The sequence below is a fragment of the Tursiops truncatus genome, chromosome 20 (genome assembly GCF_011762595.2).
Source record: "Tursiops truncatus isolate mTurTru1 chromosome 20, mTurTru1.mat.Y, whole genome shotgun sequence".
NCBI classification, from domain to species: Eukaryota; Metazoa; Chordata; class Mammalia; order Artiodactyla; family Delphinidae; genus Tursiops; species Tursiops truncatus.
The window spans coordinates 7065398-7081991 of NC_047053.1; the positions used below are offsets into that span (position 1 = coordinate 7065398).

General features: G+C 45.5%; 1 protein-coding gene across 1 annotated transcript; it reads left to right on the top strand.

The window, feature by feature from the left end:
- Nucleotides 1-120: 120 nt before the first annotated feature.
- Nucleotides 121-14342, top strand: GSG1L2 (GSG1 like 2). Its single transcript, XM_004313507.3, has 5 exons — nucleotides 121-415; nucleotides 8653-8700; nucleotides 9732-9884; nucleotides 11152-11263; nucleotides 14084-14342. Exons 1-5 carry the CDS (start codon nucleotides 121-123, stop codon nucleotides 14340-14342), a joined length of 867 nt encoding a protein of 288 aa, XP_004313555.3.
- The last annotated feature ends 2252 nt before the right edge of the window (nucleotides 14343-16594 follow it).

Sequence of the window (16594 nt, forward strand, 5' to 3'; positions counted from 1 at the left end):
GGGGGATGTGAGGGAAGATGTAAGAATGCCAGATGGCGGGCTGAGGAGGGGCAGGTACCATGACGAGGCAGGGGAGGGGGGCCCCACGGCTCATCCTGCCTCTGCACCCCGCATTCGGCCATGGACCGGGCCAGGCGACAGCGGGTACTGGCCCTCCTGCCCGTCTGCCTCGCCCTCGCCTTCTCCCTCACGGCCGTGGGCAGCAGCTACTGGTGTGAGGGGACCCGGCGGGTGGCAAAGCCACTGTGCCAGGACCATCCGGAGGTGCTGCGCTGCATCCACTACAGCAGCGGCAGCAGGGACAACGGGACCCAGGCCGTCCAGTACATTTGGGAGACGGGAGACGACAGGTTCATCTGGCGCAGGTTCCACCTGGGGCTCTGGCAGTCATGCGAGGAGAGCCTCGACAGCACAGGTGAGCACGGCCTGGGGGGCCCGGGGGGACAGGTGCGGGATGGCCACTAGGGCTTGAACCCCAGCTCTGCCGCTGACTACCTGTGTGTCCTCGAGCAAGGCTCTCCACCTCTCTGAGCCCCAGTTTTCTCACCTATAAAACAGGAACAATAGCTGTACCCATCTCTAGAGTTACCATAAAGATGAAATGACCGAATTCACTAAAACACTGCACCAGATACAGGATAAGTGTTTATTACACATTAGCTTTTACCATTTCCTAGTGTCATTCAGTCTCTGGTGAATCTCAAGTGGCCCCCCACCCAACCCTAAACTGCATCCCCGCACGTTTAAGGGGTCTTGGAACAGAAGGTTCTCTTAGGAAACAAACTCATCATCATTGGTGGGAAGGGAATCCCCTGTACGGAGCACATACCAGAAGTAAAACCATGAACAACTCAGACCTTTATCTCAGGCAACATTGAAATAACCCCAGCAAAGTAAATATTGTTTTCTCATCTCGCAAATGAGGAAACTGAGTTTCAAGCTACACAGGAGCAAGCCCTCCACCACCACCATTACTCAGCCCTGATTTGTTGATGTCTTTTGAACTTCAATGGGCTTGACAGGGTGGTGGTGAGGGAAGTGGTGAAGGAAGAGGACAGAGAAGAGGAAAGAGAAAGTTATAATTTGGAGGACGTATTTCAGAGAACAGTGTTTTTACCTCGTGAGCAACCGAGGAAGGAGGAATTCGGCAGCCTGGCTGCAAACCCAACCCCATGCTCGGGGCCAGGATGTTCTTCCCTTCCTGCTGGGAGAACACGGCCCTCAAGGTGGAAAGGAGAGGACCCCCACCCCTCAACATGCCCACCCTGACCTCAGCCTTATTACATTACATCCTTGTACAGTTTTTTGCTTTTCCTGAAGTTTCTAATTGCCTTTTCTTTCCCCATACCCGTAGCATTAGTAGTTTATTCCCGAGGTCTAAGTAAAAGGCAACAAGAAGGAACCCTCTAAGATGCTGTGTGCCCCTCCCCATCACTGCCCCCGTGGTCACTGCAGAGGGGCAGTGCCAAGCCTTGCCCTCCCATGTACACAGGCCAGTGCCTGTGGCCTTTGCTCTAAGTGTGGTGAGGACACTGCAGCAGTACAAGGAGCTAAGGCTACTGGCGGGGCTTTCCCCACCTCTCTCCTCTGGGAAGTGCACTCTCTTCCTATCCGTCCACTCTCTCTACCCTCATGGACAGATGCAGGAGGCTCACGGCCCTGCCTCCTGAAGGGTCCTCAAGATAGTCTCAGGTTTGTGGTTTGGAAAATACAATCATCATACCCCTAGGCAAATTGCTTGAGAATTACCATTCCCTTTCCAAGTCCCCATCTGAGGGTCGCCTATTTCTATTTCCACCGCTGCATATAAAGAAAGTATCACACCAGCTATCAAATGGTGCACGTCACAATCACCCAGGGAGTTTGTAAAAATCCAGATACCCAGCCCTGGACTTTCTGATTCAGCAGATCTGGGATGCAGTCTATAAACCTGCATTCCCTTTAAAAAAATATTTAACCAAGGTAATATTTACACATAGGTAAGAGATCAAATCATTTTGAAAGGCTTCTAAGAAAAACTAACAGTCTCCTGCTGCTTCCTACTTCATAACCTAGTGCTATATCCAGGGGAAACCACTTTTAGCTTAGTTCTTTCTTCTGGTATTTGCCTCTGCATTTCTAAACAATACGCTGATATAGCTATGTTAGATAGTATCTATTAGATGTTAGATAGTATCATGTTAGATAGTATCTATTGACTTCCTGTCATAATAGACAAGGATAAATTTCTCTCACCACCACATCCCATATCTGCCATCCTTCTAATATAGTTATATTGCTATTTTATTTAAATCAACAAACCAAGAATTTATTTACACTATACACATATTGTTCATCACAGAATCAAGAAGGGTGCTATCACTACCTTAAACTTCTTATACAGCTTTTTGCTTTTCCTGTAGTTTCTAATTGCCTTTTATTTCCCCATCCTCATAATATTTTTTTTTTTTGCAGTACGCGGGCCTCTCACTGTTGTGGCCTCTCCCTTGGCACTTTGGTCAACACACAGAGTGTTTACTACACACACCCCCGTCTTCTCACGGGTCACATGACTGAAAGGTTTTTCGTATATGATCAGGAAGACGTGCTGAATTCTAAGGAGGGTTGATGTTTTCAGTGATTCATGGACAAAGCCAAGGAAAAGTAAAGAATGTATTTCTTGACCCTTTTCTGATTTACGTTTATCTTATATGTTGATGTCAAACCAGAAGGAGGCTTTACCAAGGGCTTTGCTGGGTTTCCTCAACGATTACTCCACACAGGTGCCTTTTAAGGTACTCTTTGTAAAATTAGATGTGTTGATAGTCACACAAATTTGGAAAATGTCGTAGACTACCTTTCCTTCTTGGAAATTCACAATGCACATTAGCACATTAAAATCTCAATAAAGAAACCTGTTTATTCTTATATATCCCAGTGTTTCCTAAAATTAGTTGAGGTAGTAAAAAAAAATGTCTGTGTAGAATAAGGATTAATATCCTGTGAGACTAGTGTTCAGTGGAACACTCTTTGGAAAAGGCTGATCTAGAACATCAGACTCATTTCACAGATGGGAAAACTGAGTTCCAGAGGTAGACAGGCCCCACTGAGGATTGTATAGCTAGATTCTGATAGAGCTACACATGCAACTCAAACTTCTTAACCCTGAGCCCAGACTTTCCCTGCAAACCCACAATACCCAAAACTTAACTGAAGGGCAATGGTCTTATAATTGTCAATGAATAAGTTTGTGCCCATCCATCTAAAAATAATACTCCACTTACACTTTTATATATTGGGGTTTTTTTCTTTTTCTTTCTTTTTTTTTTTAAAGGCAGACTGCCACGTGCAGCGCCTCATTTGGATGTGTCTGGAGTCTCGGAAGCTTGACTACCCTACGTTCTCCTATAAATGGACCTTGAGAGCTTGTCTGGAGGTTCTAGCAGGAGCACAGCTACTCGTATACCCTCGACCAAAGAACGGTCCTCCTCTATCGGGGAAGGTTGTCCTCTTCGACAGAGCGTGCAGCTTCGGGAGGGACACAGATGGAGCGGTGAGGGAGGAAGGGGACGCCCGCCTAGCCAGCCAGATCAGCTGAATGAACGCTGGCGATGAAAGGGGTGACAGAGGTGGCAGCCAGATCGCCTCACATCCTACGTATTTCTTGATATAATAAGGTCGTCCAGGTAAACCGAGGTCTTTCAATATCGTCATCACTTTATTAAGAAGGAAGAAAGGAGGCCATTGTCCTCAGAACACCTTCCCCCTCCCCAGAAACGTGACCACTGTGCTACAAGATGCCCCGAAAACAAAAAAGGTCAGAATTAAATTGTTACTAGATAATAACTAAAACAGTAGCAAACGCATAGGAAATAAAGCAAAAGGCCTACGTTAGGTTGCAAATAAATGCCTACAGAAGGTGGTAAGGGCTGGCGGGGAATGCCAGTGACCTTGAAGCCTCAGCCTTAGCTGAAGGGGGCACGTCTTGCTCAGCTCAGCCTTACGGGCTTGCGGGCTTATGAGCTCAATGTCATCAGCTCCTCTGGTTGTTCAGGGGAGCAAGCTATCTGGCTTTCCATGTGAAAACACATTGCCCAGGCCCAAGAAAGCATGGCTGCAGCGGACCGCAGCCTGGGGCCCCCTCGGGGAGATTACTCCGAACAAATTTCTGCTATTGAGTCTAATTTAGCACAAGTGCCTGGGAGAGTTGGGGGCAAAACAGGAAAAGACTGCAACTGGAGGTGGATGGAAGGCACCCACCCGGGGCTTTAGAGAGAGGGTCAGGAGAGGTGAGGGGGGCTGAGTAGATCTGGCCGTAAGGACTCCAGCCTGGGGAGGATGTGCAGGAGAGGAGCCTCGGGCTGTCCGGCCACCCCCAGCTCTGCTGCCCCCTGAGGCTTCCTGGATATCTTCCTTCTGAATCAGCTCCATCTCCATCCCCCTAAAAGTTGACCCTCCGGGGATCCCCTACCTGGAGTGCTATTTCCGGTCATCCTCTGTTAAGTCACACCGAATAGCTCTGCACCTTCTTCCTAATGCCTTTAAAGAGAGAGAGCATCCTCCGAAGTGAAGATTTAAAACAAAAACTCCTGGTTGGGGCAGCGCTTCGACTAACTGTTCTTTTTCTTGGACGAATGAATTAGTCAACAAAATGTGTTGATTTCCAGTACTACGCTGTTCTGCTAAACTCAGAAAGTTCAAGGACAGAGGGACCTGGGCACCCCATAGTGGGTGGGGGCTTGGGGAGAACAGCAGACAGGTTTCCAGAGTCTGTCCCCAGGACTACGACACCGTTTCCTAGGCTGGCTGGCTGTACGGCTTGGCTGGTAAACTTCTGTCCAGCTATGTAACACCTGCCTGTCCGGCTTTGTGGGATTTATAAAGATTTTTCCTTTTAATCCTGCTGGGCTTATTCAAAAGGAACATCATTTCTGAGGATTCATATTAATCAAGGGGTCACTGTGGTCTGACCCTTCGCCCAGGCTAAACTCACCCTCCTAAGCTATTGGGAATTCTCTTAATCTCCTCGGCCGGCCTCCATTTTCACTTTGCCCTGCCCCTGGCTCTGTACCTGGCCTCCTCTTTACTCCTGCTGAGATAAGGCAGCCCTCTTCAGAAGACAAGATAGACCCTTAGGCTTCCGTGTATTAAGTATAAAGACAGCAGGTGGTGATGTTGAAAAAGGCACTGGGTCCCGGGTGAGAAAATCCAGTTTCAACTCCTGATTCTACCAACCTGTTTGAGCCTGGCCTCCAAATCTGTAAACTACGGATATCTGTACTTGCCTTTATCAATAATTAAACACACCAAAAAGTGGAAGGCTGCTCTCAAGATACTTTCATAAGTTTCTCATTGGAGGACTTTGATAAAACCCATTTTGCAGATGAAGAAAGCGAGGCACAGAGAAGTCAAGGAACTTCCTATGATTCCTGACTGGGGCAGAACTGGCATAGAAGCCAGTCCTGTTGGATTTAAATGTCGCATTCTGTCCATGATGTCCATCTGCTACCCTCACTCCAGGCCTGGCTCACAGGGTTCTAGTGAGGAGCTGATGAGATGATGTGAAAAAAGGACCCCCATCAGCCCCAAAGTGCCTTGCAAGAGAGCAGGTGCGAGTGTTGAGATTTCCCCAAGGCTGTAGACCTCCCTAGTAGAACTGGGGCGACCAGGACGAATGTTGAGCTACCGTGGCCATAACACTGCTATCAACCGAAAAAAAAAATGCACAACCTAAGAGCTGAGAATTATGTTTTATCTGGGGCATTACTGAGGACCTAAGCCTGGGAGACAGCCTCTCAGAGAGCTCCGAGGGACCATTCCAAGGAGGAAAGGGGGGAGCCAGGATATATAGGAGTTTTTGCAAAAAAACAGGTAATCAAACATCAAAAGATTACTGCTAATTAAAGAAAAACCAGGCATCTCAAGAAAATGAGCGCAGCACTTTTCTATGTATGGGAAGACGCAAGAGTCTGGGCTTAATGAAATTCTTCCTTTGATGTGCCTCTTCACTATCTAGGGCCAGTATCCCGGTTTTCCGCAACATCCTTTGTTGACTGATACGGCAAGTGACATTCTCTGTCCACACCACTGCTGCCGCCAAAAGCAGAGAATCAACCAGGAAAAATGTCCCCTTGCACAATCCAAAACGGACTTAATGAGAAGGCTGCAGAGGCCAGTGTGGCTGTAGGTTGGCAGCTAGCTCCCTGATTCTGTTGCGCTTGGTCCCAGGCGGTGTAAATACGCTCCTTCGGGCCACTTGTTGTGGACAGTTAGGTGACAGATGAATCCCTGCTTCCGAATCAAGCCCAGCAGGGCAGCTCAGCCAGATGGCGGGATCATAAACCCAAACTTTATTTCTCTTCTTCCTATAGCTCGGCAGAGGGGCAACGCAGAAGCATGAAGGAATGAGGCCCAAGGGTACTTGGAGGTTGAGCATGGCAAATCTCAAGGGTTATGGCCTTTGGGCATCTGTACCTTCAAAACATGCACCTGGCCATACATAGCATACTTGATGAAGCAGAAGGTGAATGCTGGCTTGCGCTAAGGAAGCAAAAAATGGGTTCTGCATTGGGAAGTCAGCTTGCGGGAGAGAGGACATGAAAGAAGAAGAGAGATCTAGACGTGAGGCTGGAGGAATGGGGGGAGGCTGTATGAGTTCGTGAATAGGAAAGTGATCTGGAATTTTCTCTTCTATAAGAGAAAATATATTTTCTAAAGTCCAAAGATGCTCCTCAACGTTACTTCTCTCCCTGAAAACTTCCAGAAAAGTTAGTTGACGTGATCTTTGCCCTCAAGGTGCTTACAGTCTAGTAATAAATAATAATTTATGCTAACCATAAGCAAAAAGGCCCCATTAGAACTCATTTTTAATTAATTAATTTATTTATTTATTTTGGCTGCGTTGAGTCTTCATTGCTGCGCGCGGGTTTTCTCTAGTTGCGGCGAGCGGGGGCTCCTCTTCCCGATGCGGTGCGAGGGCTTCTCATGGCAGTGGCTTCTCTTGTTGCGGAGCACGGGCTCTAGGCACACGGGCTTCAGTAGCTGTGGCACGCGGGCTCAGTAGCTGCGGCTCACGGGCTCTAGAGCACAGGGTCGGTAGTTGTGGTGCACAGGCTTAGTTGCTCCGCAGCATGGGGGATCTTCCCGGACCAGGGCTCGAACCCACGTCCCCTGCAGTGGCAGGCAGATTCTTAACCACTGAGCCACCAGGGAAGTCCCAGAACTCATTTTATTCCATTAAGGTTTAAGTGCACAGTAACTAGGAGAGCAGCCTTCCTACCTAGTATCTCATTTAATCTTCAAAGCAAGGCTAGTGTGGGGACTGTTGAACAGATTTTAGCAATGGGAAAGCCATTCCTTTGAAGAGTTAATGATCTATGCCCCTAACTTTGCCTCTTTTAGCTCCGACCAGCCCAGACTGGAAACAGCTGGATGCATCTCCGCTACAGCCGGCTGGGCTGCATTAAATCAGCGACATGGCTGGACCGCACAGGCGGGGCCCCTGCAAGCCCAGTTCTAGTGCTGAAAATGCCTCTACCTGTGTCTTCTTTACCATTTCTTCCTCTCAGATGTCCTTGGACCCACTCTTCCTAACTGTGCAGAGAAGAATCAGGCAATTTCCCAGGCTCCTCCCACTCTGCCACCCATGATTCATTTCGGGGCTGAAGTATGGAGAAATTGGCACACCCACCTGGGACAGGATCCCAGAAGGTGATTTGCTGTGGTCTCAATCATCCATCTGTCACTCACCCCCAAACCAGAATTGGGTGACATCCGTCCACTCAGTAGATATTTAAGGACTTAGCTCCTTCAAAGGGACTACACATCAAAAGTAGCAACGCAAGGTTTTCTAGCCGATCTGCGCAACGTGACAGATGATACAGGCAAAGCACACCCCCCAGAGCACAGAAGAAGCCTGGTGGTGGGTTCTGCCCTGTACTTGGTACACACGTAATAACTGCTTCCTTTCGCTTCCCTTCCAGAAAGCAAAATGGAGTACGAGTAATTGGCTCACTCGGTAGCAGAGATAGTGCTGATATCTGCTCTAATTCATTTTTTTTAATGATTACGAACATTGTCACTTGCTCTCTACCCAGAAAGAAATTATTTCAGACTCATATCATCATGGTGCTGTTTGGGAAGTCAAGTACCCCTGGTCTAAGGCTTGCAGCATCAGTCCAGATGGGCTAAGTTATGCTATAATAACAGACAAGCCCCAAGTCCCAGCAGTTTAAGCCAACAAATTCATTTCTAGCTCTTGCTGTTTGTACTTTTCAGGTCGGCAAGCAGTGTCTCCTCACTGGAGCCCCTCAGGGATCTAGGCAGACAGAGACTCCATCTGGACTTGGGCTTCTGTGACCATGGAAGCAAGAAGATGAGAACCTTTAGACAAAACACGGGCTCTTAAAACTTCTGACCAGAAGTGACCTCCTCCCCCCATTTCCACTCCCAATTCTTGGCTGAAGAAAGGCACACGGCCTAGCCTGGATTCACTGGAGCAGACCTGTATCATGATCCCCCAGGGAGGTGCACCACCTGTTGGGGAGCAATAAAGCCACGCTCCCCAATCCTTGTTCAAAATGACCTGGATACACTCAAGGGATCTAGAAACACAGTTTGCCCCTAATAGTCAAGGTTCACCCTACTTGGGCTTCTGTCCTCTTTTTCTTCTAGGTGAAAAGTGTAGGAGTTTCCAGAGTCTAATACCAGCTGAAGAACGAGGTAAATACCTTCCTCACGTTCTGACCACCAGCCCTCCTCGCACTTTGGACAATTTCTGTGGTTTTGGTTGGGTTGGGGGAAAAGAGGAAAGAGTTATTTACAGTTTTTCTACGAAGTCAAGTCCAAAAGCCAGAACCACTGGCTCTTTTCATGTGCCCTGTAGTCAGTAATGCTAGAAAATGTTAAACCACCAACTTTGCGGAGGAGAGGGGAAGCCCTGATCGGTAGTGTTTGCAACTTTCTAGGGAGTAAACGCTCCCACCATGGCTGATTTCAAGCTACCGATGTGAGGTGACCACAGAACAGGAAAGAGATGAGTCTAGCTCATCACTTCCTATAGCGTTTTTTCTTTTCTATGACACTCATCAAATTTGTACTTACTTTCTTAGTATCTGTTTTCCCAGCTGGAATATAGCTTTTGTGATGGCATGGACCACATCTGTTCCATTCATTGCTGTGTCTACACAGTACCTAACTACCTTATAGGAGGCCTTTTGCAAATAATAGTTTCTCTCCCTGCCCCCTTTATTCACTCCCTTCCACATCCAACGCAGTTTCTTGAAGCTGCAGATGAGGTCCCACCCAAAGGGTAAATCATAGGCTCACACAGAAACAAATGAGATCTTGGTATCTCGAATCAGGGCTCCTCAATGCTCAGATTCCTTTGCCCACCCTGGTTAAGTGGATCCTCTCCTTTAAAAGACAAAGATAATGTCTTCTGGTGGAATCAAAATAACACTTTAACTTTTGAACTAGGCCATGGGACCTCCAGTATCCCTCAGCTCCCCACATCAGAATTTTGCTTAGTGCTTTTTCCCTTCCAGCTAACAACAATCTTTACAAACTTCTCTTTCAAGCCCCGGGACCCCCCTTTCACTGTCAGCTTTCCAAGACTCTGCAGAGGTATCTGTGGTTTTTCACCCCGCGGTGTTGGTTTTGTATTTTTTGTTTTAGAAGTAAACTAACTCAAAGGACTAAATATCCTAGTACTTCTAAGTTCCCAGCGTCTCTGTCATCTTTACATTTTGCAGGTGTTTTGTGGCTGTGCATTGGGGCTGAGGTCCTGAATATCCTTCTGACGTTGACAAGCGCCATCGTCCTGGGCTCCGGAGTGAGTTATCACAGCTCTGGATTCCACTGGCTCAAGGTGGATGCCTCTGTAGCCATCCTCATGGTGCTTGCAGGTACGTTCCCCAAGCGCATCATCAGAACAGGCAAATTCCCCACAGCTGGCCCCAGAGGCAACTGGCAAAGCTCCAGGCTGGCTCTTCCTGTCGCTAGCCCATTCAGCAGGACATCTGGTCCACGGGAGAAGCTACTGAATTAATCCCATTGGTGGAAGCAATGGGTGACTGATGAAACAAAAGGGGGATAGGCACAAATGGAGAATAAAATTCATCAGTATGTCTCTGTCACAACCCTGGGAAGGGGGTCCACTGGCTCTGAGAACAGAGATTGCTTTGTTTAGTACGATGGTTAAGCATGAGTCTGTGGAGAAATCCTCCCTGCGTTCAGATCTCTCCTACTTAATGGCTGTGTGACCCTGGGCAAGTGGCTTAACTTCTCCAAGCTAGCTACCTCAAAAGGCTATGGTGAAGACTAAATAAGAATGCACCTAGTATATAGTAAGTACTCAAAAAAAATGGTAGCTTGTTAAGAATGATTATCCAAGTTTGGGGTCAATATCCCACTGAAGATGATCCCCAGTTGGTCACTGCCCGCCATACATTTATTAAATAAAAACATAAATGTAATGGGAGTCCCTGAAAAAGAAAGACAAAACAATAGGACAACTAATATTTAAAAGCAAAATTCAAGGAAATTTTCTGGACCAAAGACCAAAATCTGTATATAGAAAACTCCCTCCAAATACCTGACAAAATGACACAGTACATTCAAGTCCTAGACACATCCCACTAAAACTGTTAAAGGAAAAAAAATCGTCTGGATCTCCAGGCAAAAAGACCAATTCACCTACAAAGGACAGAAAACCACACTGGCAACTGACTTCGGTTCCCACTAATTATTTGCTATGTAAGCCTACTGTGGCCAGAATATGTTCAGATTTTTATGCAAAGTTTTTATGTGTCAGCGAACAACCCACATTCTAAAGAATAACGGGACAGAACTTGGTCAAGTATGGCTTAAGGCCAAACATACCTCAAGGACCTCCCCTGTGTGCTGGGAAAGAGAGGATAGAAGATTGATGTCTCTGAGCATAGTGACATGGGGACATGATAACATAGAAAGGTGTGGTCTTGGGAGGGATGACATGGCAAAGGAACCTATACCACTGCGTAGATCGGTGACTCTAAGAGATTAGCGTACATGTAAAACATGAAGGCTGCTTGGAAGGGCTCAAGGAGGATGCTAGTGGGCTCTGGACATCCACCTCATGTACCGTAGAGAAACTACATTCTTCACTGTGGCTCACAAGCTTTCCTTGTGCAGGGCTCCTAGCCATGGTGGCCCACATGATGTACACAACCATTTTTCAAATCACTGTGAACGTTGGACCAGAAGATTGGAAGCCTCAGACGTGGGACTATGGCTGGTCATACTGGTGAGTTGCTGGCCACGGTGCTCGAGCCCCGAAGGACCAGCAGGGAGGCACACAGGTTTTGTAGGACCACTGACCTTGATCATGGTTCTGCCACCTGCTACTCTTGGATTAGTTTCGTAATCTTTCTGTAGCCCAGTTTCCTCATCTGTAAAATGATGTACCTGTCTCAGTGGTGCTTATGGGAATATAAAGAGGTTATGTTTATAAAATTCTTGGCACAGAGTAAAGTGCTCAAGAAATAGAGATAGTGCTGTTACTTTCTTAAACACAGCTTAAGGGGAAAAGTCCTGCTATAATTCCTAATAAATACTTCAATGAGGAGAGACCCAGCCCCTGATTCTAACGGAAAGACAGGCCATGACACAGAAGTTCTAGCTCTACCAGAAAGACTCGACCATGTCACACAAGACCACAGGGGTTCTCTTTGATGTGGACCTCCGAATCCTGGCTGCATCTTAAAATATATATATACATATACTTACATTTCCCTCCTCTATAACAACCTCTTGTGTTACTTTCTCTTTGTAAAACAAGTGTCATGTTCAGGGCTCACTCCCTCATCCTACTATATACCAGCGTTTGGCAAATACATCTACGTTATGACTAACCATAAACTTCATGATTTATTAGATTTTGAACGCTTCTTCATCTTTGAAATCTGAAGAAGTTAATTTTTACAAATGTTTCTCTTTATACCATTTCCTCCACTTGTTTGTCACTTTAGCTGTCTCCCTCTGAGCAGGTGCCATTGGTCCTGAGGTGACCTCACCAGCACTGCAGTCAGGAGTACAGCTGCTCTAGAGCTGAGAGGGATGTCAGGTGGGTCAGGATCTGTGGCCAATTTATATTGAGGTCCTACTGCTGTGGATGTAAAAGCAAATCCCAAACATCACAGGAGTTTGAAAAATGGTCTGTTTGTTTCCAATGCCATTTTGTTTCCTATTGCTTTCAATTTCTTAATTTTCAATAAAAGAAATACATACAACTAGTTTTTAAAACTCAAATGGTACTAAACATAACAATCTCTCAGTCCCATCTCTCCCTGCTCTACTCTTCCAACCCACCAAAACCCTCTGTCTTCCTGCTCCGCTCTGGAATGGAGCTGTCGAGTGGAGATTTCCCTTTGCTAGTCCCTTGTTTCCTTGTGTCCTAGGTCCTGTATCATTATCCTAGTTTACAACCACTTTTTTGTGGGAGCACATCCTCCAGTAGCTTCTGAAGAAAGGATTCAATGAGAGAGAAATTATTTTATTCCTTGCATGTCTGGAAATGTATCTTTTCAATGCTCCACCTTGATTGATAGTTTGGTGGTATGTAAAATTCTTTGTTGAAAGTCATTCTCCCTTAGAATGTTGAAGATGTGTCTGTTTCCTTCTAGAATGTATTGCTTCCATCAAGAGTCCAATACCATTCTGATTCATGTTCTATTACAGGTAATCTATTGTTTTCTACTCATGATAATGTACCTTGAAGGGGATCTTCTTTCCGTCACATTCATTCTTCTTTCATGTGCTTGGTGAGCCCTTAAATTTGAATATTCACGTCCTAGAATTCTGAGAATTCTGTCTTTGATTTTTCCATTCCTCAGTCTTCTGCTCTCTTTTCAGAGAATTTTTATGAGTTACATATCGGGTCTATTGGATTAATTATCTAGATGTTGTTGCACCTCTTATATCTTCTATCTCTTTTTGGTATTTCTGAAAATTTTCTTTCTATTTGTCTCCAACTTTTCTATTGAATTCTTATTTTGAATCTTATTGGACTTTCCAAGATCTTCCTTGTTTTCCAGTTGTTCCTTTTTCATATACCCTGGTATCGCTTTATTGATGCAATATCTTCTCATATTTCTCTGAGGATATTAATCAAAGAGTTTTCTTTTTGTTGCTGTTTTCTTCTCTTCCTCATTTTATCTTTTTCCTTCAGATTCCTTTCTTTCTTTTTGCGGGGCGGGGGAGGATTTGGGTTTTTTTTGGCCGTGCCCCATGGCATGTGGGATCTTAGTTCCCCAGCCAGGGATCGAACCCTGTGCCCCCTGCATTGGAAGCATGGAGTGTTAACCCCCGGACCACCAGGGAAGTCCCCAGATTCCTTTCTCTTCTGTTTGTTGTTGGGCCTTTCTCCTAGATCTTGGTATCCTTGATTGTCAAGTCATATTTAAGGATGACTGGAAACCCTGGAGTGGGGTTGGAACTTAATAACTGGTAGGGTTTTTGTAGCTGATGGGATATGGAGCCATTTATTTTACCTGGGAATTCCACCCCATGAAACATACACACATGTCAGTTTGCAGAGGTTCTCAGCAGCCACTCTTCTGGGTTCTGTGAAAGATGGAAAGTGTAGACTATCAACTCAGAATGCAATAGGCTTCCAGAGGATAGGGATATAAAAATAACCATGCCCAGTGCCAGTGTCCTGGGTTAGAGACAACAACAAAAAGTAATACATATGTCAGCAGATACTATGCTGAGTACTTCCCATGCCCATGTGAATTCCTCACAACCATCTGGTGTCCAGCATTGCTATCATTCCGGTTTTGCAGATGAGGAAACTGATCCAGAAAGATGAAGTCGCCGCTTCAAGGTCCCACAGTTAGTAAGAGATGGGTACAAACCCACAGTGCAAACTCAGCACAATGACTCCAGAATCGCTTCTCTTAACCATCAACACGTTGCCTACAACAACACATTGGCTGCTCTCTGAGATCGGTGCTGCAAAACCCAGGTCCACATTGGGTAGAACCAGCAGCTAATGTTCCACCCCAGCAGGAAGCCCTGGAATCATAGCCCTACACCCTTTCCTAACTGTGCCTTTTGTCGACAGCCTCGCATGGGGTTCTTTTGCCCTGTGCATGGTGGCATCGGTCACGGCCACGAGCAGATACACGGCAGCCCGCGTGGAACTGGCAGAGAAGAAAAGCGTGCGGAAGGGCAGTCAGCTCTCTCAACACAACTTCCAGGAACCCGAGTCTTCAGAAAGTGTGTGGGAAACAGAAGCTGCTTCCAGCCCCGCTGGGCGTGCCCTCGTCAATATATCTGAGCACCTGCCATCAGATGCCAAAGGCAAGGTGTCCGTGTGCTAGCCAGGGTTCATGGCTGCCAGATCTGTACAGGCAGACAAGCCAGGCACTTATGTCCACAATGAACATCTTTGGAGTGGGCTTCCCAAAGCTGTGGTCCAAGTAAACCTTCCACCTGCCATCTTACCCTTCACTAAACACCTTTGGCTTCAGTTTCTGATTCCTGTTAACATGTCAGTATCTTTAAGTGACATAATATTTATAGACTATATCAACCATTGATACTCTAGTATAAATGAGCATCTCACGCTTTCCTGAGAGTTTAATAAGGGTGACAAAAAAAAAAAAAAAAGGGAACATGTGGGTGCTAAGAGTAAGAGAAGCTGAAGAAAAGGGAAAACAGGCTTTGACTCCAAAGGATGTAAATTTGTTGCCCACACAGTTTTGTTGATAGAAGAGTCCAGAACGTTTTTTCCTTAACTGACACACACAAATTGATAGTATGTGTGACTAGCCCATATTTTCTTTTTTGTTTTAATCCAGAAGAAACGAATTTAAAAATTAGTTTTGTGGTATTTTTAAAACCTATTTTCTTCTAAACTTTCTAATTTCCACCTACAGGAAAATCAGTCTGGAAGGATAATCAAATGATAAAACAAAATGAGAACGGTTGAATGGAATGATATCTTGTCACAGTTAAGTGGAACAAATGTTTGAATTGGTGTGCTTAAATGAAATTGCCAGGCGCTTCTGCTTCTAAAAATAAACATTGCAAAACATGCAAGTCTTGTGTGAAACAGTGGTGTGCCGCGTGCTTCCTAACTTGTTCAGTTACAATTTTACATAAATTTATCTTGTATTTTAAACTAACATGTTATTGAGGCCACAGGTTGTTAGACACAGAATTGGGGTTGTTGAAAAAAAAAACGACTGTCATATTCTAACAACCCTAAATGCATCTTAGCTTAGACTCACTTTTCAAAAATGTGTTTATGTTTAGTGAATATATCATTTCTGAATTAAAAAACCTGAAATGTTTCAAATAAAATCACTCAATCTGCTTATGCTGAACTGTAACATTTAGATTGTCATAGAATAAGGGACAGTTCAGCTAACTTCTTCACGTTTGGGGCTCCAGTTGAGTACCTGCCTAATGAATGATGGTCCCGTGGAATTCTGTGTTTTGCTGAATCACGCATATCTGAAGGGACAGTAAACGGATTTTCACTGGAACGAGCCCAGTGCAGAGAAGCTGTGCTGAGATCCTCTGGAGCAGAAGGGTTTGTACCCAGTGACCCCTGCCCTCCACAGTGTACATGTTCTGTTATGTGATTTGTCACGCCTGGGTGTCTGTGGAGGTAAATCCTGTGTCGCTGGTGTCTGGGGCTGGGGGAGTCAGTGATCAACTAGACCCCGGGCAGGGCAGGAGACGCCTGGTTCCCGAAGCTCAGGTCAAAAAACTGATTCTTTGCTACATTCTGAGTTTCCAAGGCCCTCTGCTTCCTTTTATAGATATATATTTTTTAACATCTTTATTGGAGTATAATTGCTTTACAATGGTGTGTTAGTTTCTGCTTTATAGCAAAGGGAATCAGCTATACATATACATATGTCCCCGTATCTCCCTTTATATTTTTTGTGTTGATTTTATTCAAGTACAACATATATATACGGAAAAGTACCCAAACCCTAAGTGTGCAGCTTAAGGAACTTTTAGACAATGAACACAGCTGTGTAACCATCCCTCAGTTCAAGGTGTCTCATTTCCATCTATCTTTGCTCTTATGAAACAAATTCGGGTGGATTTTAATTCCTCCGTATATTGAAATAATCTGTTTACAGGTCTGTTCCCCTCTTATGAATTATAAATTATTTCTTTGCAACATGAACTGTCCTCTGTACGTTCCAGCATCTAAAACAATCGTTGGCAAACAGAACCCCCAACACACACGTGTGTATAGGTATGTGTGTACATACACATGTGTGTTTATACAAGTATGTGCACACACATTACCTGACTTAGCCCTGGCATCCTTCACCTCTGAATCCTGTCCAGAGTCCTCAGGAATGGGTCTCGATATGCATTAAGGAAAGGCAACAAGGAAAACCAACACAGACTAGGAAAAAATTGTCAGAAAGAAGAGAGAAACCAAAACCACTGGGCACAGCAATGGGACAGAGCCATCCTGGGTGTTGTCCACACGTCACCTCTCATATTCTAACTCTACGCAGTGGTGCAGCGAGGAAGACAATAGCATTAGTATCCTCATTTCCAGATGATGGCCCTGACATTCAGAAGGTTTATGTGTGTGCCT

What these genes read in the sequence shown, in the direction of transcription:
- GSG1L2 (XM_004313507.3), top strand. Translation starts at nt 121, where the DNA reads ATGGACCGGGCCAGGCGACAGCGGGTACTGGCCCTCCTGCCCGTCTGC. An exon ending in AATACCAGCTGAAGAACGAG is followed by an intron (nt 8,701 to 9,731) that starts GTAAATACCTTC and finishes TACATTTTGCAG; the next exon opens with GTGTTTTGTGGCTGTGCATT. An exon ending in CATCCTCATGGTGCTTGCAG is followed by an intron (nt 9,885 to 11,151) that starts GTACGTTCCCCA and finishes TTCCTTGTGCAG; the next exon opens with GGCTCCTAGCCATGGTGGCC.